The sequence below is a fragment of the Echinops telfairi genome, unplaced genomic scaffold (assembly GCF_000313985.2).
Source record: "Echinops telfairi isolate 266 unplaced genomic scaffold, ASM31398v2 ScPeMD7_53;HRSCAF=182, whole genome shotgun sequence".
NCBI classification, from domain to species: Eukaryota; Metazoa; Chordata; class Mammalia; order Afrosoricida; family Tenrecidae; genus Echinops; species Echinops telfairi.
In genome coordinates, this window is record NW_022103951.1 from 17,616,289 (window position 1) to 17,620,730 (window position 4,442).

General features: G+C 48.2%; 1 protein-coding gene across 1 annotated transcript in view; it reads left to right on the top strand.

The window, feature by feature from the left end:
• The window catches only part of LOC123521735 (rho GTPase-activating protein 6-like), a 9,486-nt gene extending 9,306 nt beyond the window's left edge, over positions 1-180 (top strand). The window contains exon 5 of the mRNA XM_045290682.1: positions 7-180. Within this exon, the coding sequence (XP_045146617.1) occupies positions 7-180 (174 nt within the window). The remainder of the gene's footprint in view (positions 1-6) is intronic.
• The last annotated feature ends 4,262 nt before the right edge of the window (positions 181-4,442 follow it).

The following is a 4,442-nucleotide window of genomic DNA, read 5'->3' on the forward strand; positions in this document are numbered from 1 at the left end:
GACGAGGGCGGCCCGGGCGGCCCGTGCCCACGGAGCAGCGGCCCCGCGGCCCCAGGCGGCGAGCAGAACAGTACGAAGCGGGGCGAAGCCAACTGGCTCGACTGGCAGCGAGAGCGGTGGCAAATCTGGGAACTCCTCTCCACCGACAACCCGGACGCCCTGCCCGAAACGCTGGTATGAACCGTGGCTTACGCGGGAGGGCCGAGGTCAGACGGTGGGACACTTGCTTCGCCTTCTTTGATGCCTTTCGAAAGCAGCACGAGGGGAGCTCTGGTCGCTGACATGGGTAGAGCCCCCCGGCGCCCCCCACCCCTCGCCCTGGACAATCAATCCGGTCCTATTGCATAGCCAGCCTCGGGAGACCACCAACACCCCGACCCCAACAGATGACAGCAACCGCTCCAAAAAGAATCCACCTTGGCTCTGTGTAAGATAAACCTGTTGCTTTGATATTGCTCAATTGTATTTATGTGTCTTCTGTCATAGGTTATGTATGATAATCGTTACATATTCACAGAGAAAAAAACCGAAGGAACAATTTTTTTTTAAATCACTTCACTTACATTAAGCAATGAGCTCTAGGAAGCTAGGAGATTCCATAGAATGCTCTGGAAGGTGCGTAGGCGGGTTTCTGTGCTTTGGGGCTGTGGCCTTTTAACAGCGGACAGCCTTTCAACGCCTAAGAAAAACACGTTTTCCAAAAACACAAGTGAAGAAGAAGGTGGGAAAGCCATATTTTTATAAGTAGGGAGACATGAAAAACACAGTCACTGAGTACTTTTGCATACTGCATATGTTTTAGGAGTATATTAAATTTGATACATTATGGAATATATTTTTGGAATTTGTTTAGAAGGGATTCAGTTAAGCAAGAAAAGGGCCGTGCCTAACAGATAATAATAATAAAAAGCTAACGCCCCCCTTTCTCTTTTAGGTCAAGTTCAAGTTTATGTAGGCCATATATAATATATATTTATAATGTATATGTATTTTTCAAAACTATAAACTGGAATTCCACTGCAAGGTGTTGAAGAATCTAAATGGAGTATTTCAAATTATAGAAAGACACGGTTTTTCCCTTTGCCCCTTAATCAGTATTAGCCAAATTATGTGAAATGTTTCGTAAAATAAATCCTAAGTGGGGGGTGGGGTGGGGAAACTACAGCTTTGTACTTACTTTGTGCCAAAGCCTGAGTGAACGCTTTCTTCCGTAAATAGATGTCATATTTTAAAAACTGTTCCTAAACAATGTTCCTCCTGTACTTAGTAATACAGTGTCGGAGTGTTTCAACTGCAACACCATTGTACGACCAGCAGGCGGCTGTGTTCTTCATTCAGTATTTCATGAGACGTTTTCACTTCGTAAGGGAAAGTGTATCATAAAAAAAGTGTTGGTTTTTTTATATATAAAACATGCTATTCTTAATTTTCATGTTGGCAATGCCATGTTCGGTGGTGTTTCTGAAAGTTCTATCCTGTGTCATAATGAATAAAACCATGAAGCAACAGCTCTGTCCCCTGGCATTCAATCGGGACATAGAATTCACTGTCCACCGTGTCCGTGTGTAACAAAGAAAGGTCCTCTTATCTGTGTGACGGAAGAGCTGGTCAAAAATACTGTTGGAGCCACTCGTTCCTGGGGAGCAAAGATCACATGGGCGGGTGGGGGTGGGGCAGGGGTGGAATGAAGCATTTAGAAACTGAGGGTCATTATTTGGTGTCGTCGCTGATGGTCTGGGAAGCAGTGGTTTGCTGCAGGACCTGGGGGCATATTACCCGCCTGTGGGACGGGTGTTGTCTTGGCACAGCTTCATGGATGTGTACTTTGCTTGGGAGCATGGTGACAAAACCCAGAAGTGCTTTCTTAAGATTCCCATTGAGGAAGTGGTTCGGATCGCTTCAGGCCCTGCTGTGGAGATTCCAAAACCACAAGGCTGGGCAAGAAGGAGTTGCTTGCAAGCCTCTCGTCCTGGCTCCCCACCCTTAGCCGGAGCGATAATCAAGATTCAGAGCTTGATGGCAGGTCAAAAACTACCTACCCTATCTTTTCCTGCTGCCATCTGGCATGGTTGCCTTGGGAACTGCGTGGCCTGGCCATATGAGCCCCTTCTCCCGCCATGTTCTTCTTGTAAATCATGGTAAGAAAATAGCCAGGTCGCATGGCCCTGCGGCCTGCCTCTGTGCCACCAAAGGTACTAAAAAGTCTGTCTGTCTGTTACTAGATCAAAAGTAGTCCAGAAAATGGAGGAGCCAATATTTTTTTAGCTACATGAATTTGCATGTGTCTATAAATAAACCTTAGAGGTCTATCATTGTAACTAGACTTGATTCATCATCATATGTTGAAAATAAGCATCATACTACCAGTTGCCATTGGCAGTCGAGCCTTGGTGGCGTAGTTGGTTACAAGCTCGGCTGCTGCCCACAAGGTCAGCAGTTGGAAACCACCAGCCGCTCCATGGAAACAAGACGAGGTTTTCTCATCCCGGAAAAGAGTCAAGTCTCACAAACCCACCAGGGAAGTTCACCCCTGTGCTCTGGCAGTGAGCACACACCGTTCGCCTGCCCAGTCACTCAGTCCCAGGAGTTGCCTTTAGTGAGTGAAAGCCGATTTCTTTCCTTAGCTGCCTTTGTCATCCGGCAAAGTAACTGTTGGGAAAACACGCCCAGGAGACTCGAGAGCCTGAGTGGAAAGTTAAGCGAGGTCTAGGCCTTTGTAAATGAGATAACAGATGACAAGAGAAAAATCCAACTCAGATGCCTCCAGGGTGACACGGCCACCTTCACAGGCTGTTGGAGCCACTCGTTCCTGGGGAGCAAAGAGAAAACAGCGTGTGGCGCAGATGTCCGAGCAGCTACAGACATTCGATATGATGTTTGCATCGTTGGAGATGGACCCGAATGGTGATGGCAGAACTAGCCATAGAGGGCTGTTCCTGTATTCAGCTAACTAGCTATTAGCATCTGTTTGTTGTGGGTGTGTAGGCGGGTTGGAGGGGGTCTCTTGAACCAGCGGAGCTTGTGCAAATTAAGGCCACTCCTCCATCCTTGCTGGTTTCCTCTCCACGTGCACATGGAAATCCACATCTGCTTGGCAGAGAGCCAGGGTTGGGTGTACATCTGAGGAGCTGAGAGAACAAAGCGCTGGCCCCGAGGTGGTGGGTGCTCTGATAAGCGAACAGCAGGGGCCGAGGGAAGCTGAACAGAGAAGAAAGGGAAAAGGGACCACAAAGAAGAGTCACACAAAGTTAGATAGAACAGGACATCTCTGCAGCCAGAATGTGAACCCACGAAATCGGCAATAAATATTCTTCCAGAGAAAAACCAGCCACACCAAAGGATGATCCCGATGGTGGAATTCTGCCCAAAACAACAGCTGGAGCGGCAGTCACATGTCACTGCAGACGGGTGTCTGGATTATGGACTTCGACCTGGCCAGGACCCCAAGTCATCACCAACTTGAGGTATCAGCTCCCAACTGCAGGCCCCCAGATGCTGCACCCAGCCCAGAAGATGGGTTAACTTCAATTCAGCCAACAGCAGTTCAGCCTATGGTGGCCAACTTGTCCCAGTTTTCATGGGATATCCCCAGGTTTAGTACTAAAAGTACTGGAAGAGGCAGCCTTGGGAAGCCCCTCTGCCTCAGTGGCATAAACCAGGCCACTCTGCTCACAGGGGCTTTGGAGCGTTCCACCTTGGCGCCTCTCCAGTAGGGCAACTTTGAGACACAGGGTGCGTTAGTCTGGGTACTTTAGAGAAACAAATCCACAGAAACTCATATATATAAGAGAGAGTTTTATATAAAGGGTACGTGCACATCACGAAAACATCCCAACCGAGTGCTGCCCAGGCCCACAAGTCCAACATTAACCCATATGTTAAGGTGACCAGACGTCCAGTTTTTGGTGGGACAGTCCAAATTTTTGGCATTTTAAAAAAGTCCAGATTTTTGGAAAGAATGCATGACAAGCTAGGGAACAGTCTATTTGGTCCATATAGACCAAATTTTTAATCAAGAACACCCCACCACCCCCCAGTCAATGGTGTCCCGCTTTAAATCTGGTCACCTTGCCATATATCCAACAACAATCCACAAAGTCCTCCATCTCACAAAACACACACTATGATGCCGACTGCAGGAAGAAAACTGAGTGAGTGTGTAAGCATCTCAGCGCTGGCAGGGGTCTCCACACGGCTGCTCCAGCACCCAGGACTGCATCAGGGTAGGTCCATGTGGCTTCTCCTCGGGGATGTCTTCCAGGAAGTCAGCCTTGCCAGCTGAAGTAGGGCAGGCATCTGCACCCTGGTCCGACCATCAGAAACAAGAGACTCGAGTACTCGAAAGGCGAGGCTCACTTAGCCATTAATCTCTCCGCCCTTCAATTAACCCCACATGTGTTTATCGGCCAGGTTGCCACAATAAACTTTAACTATCTCACAGG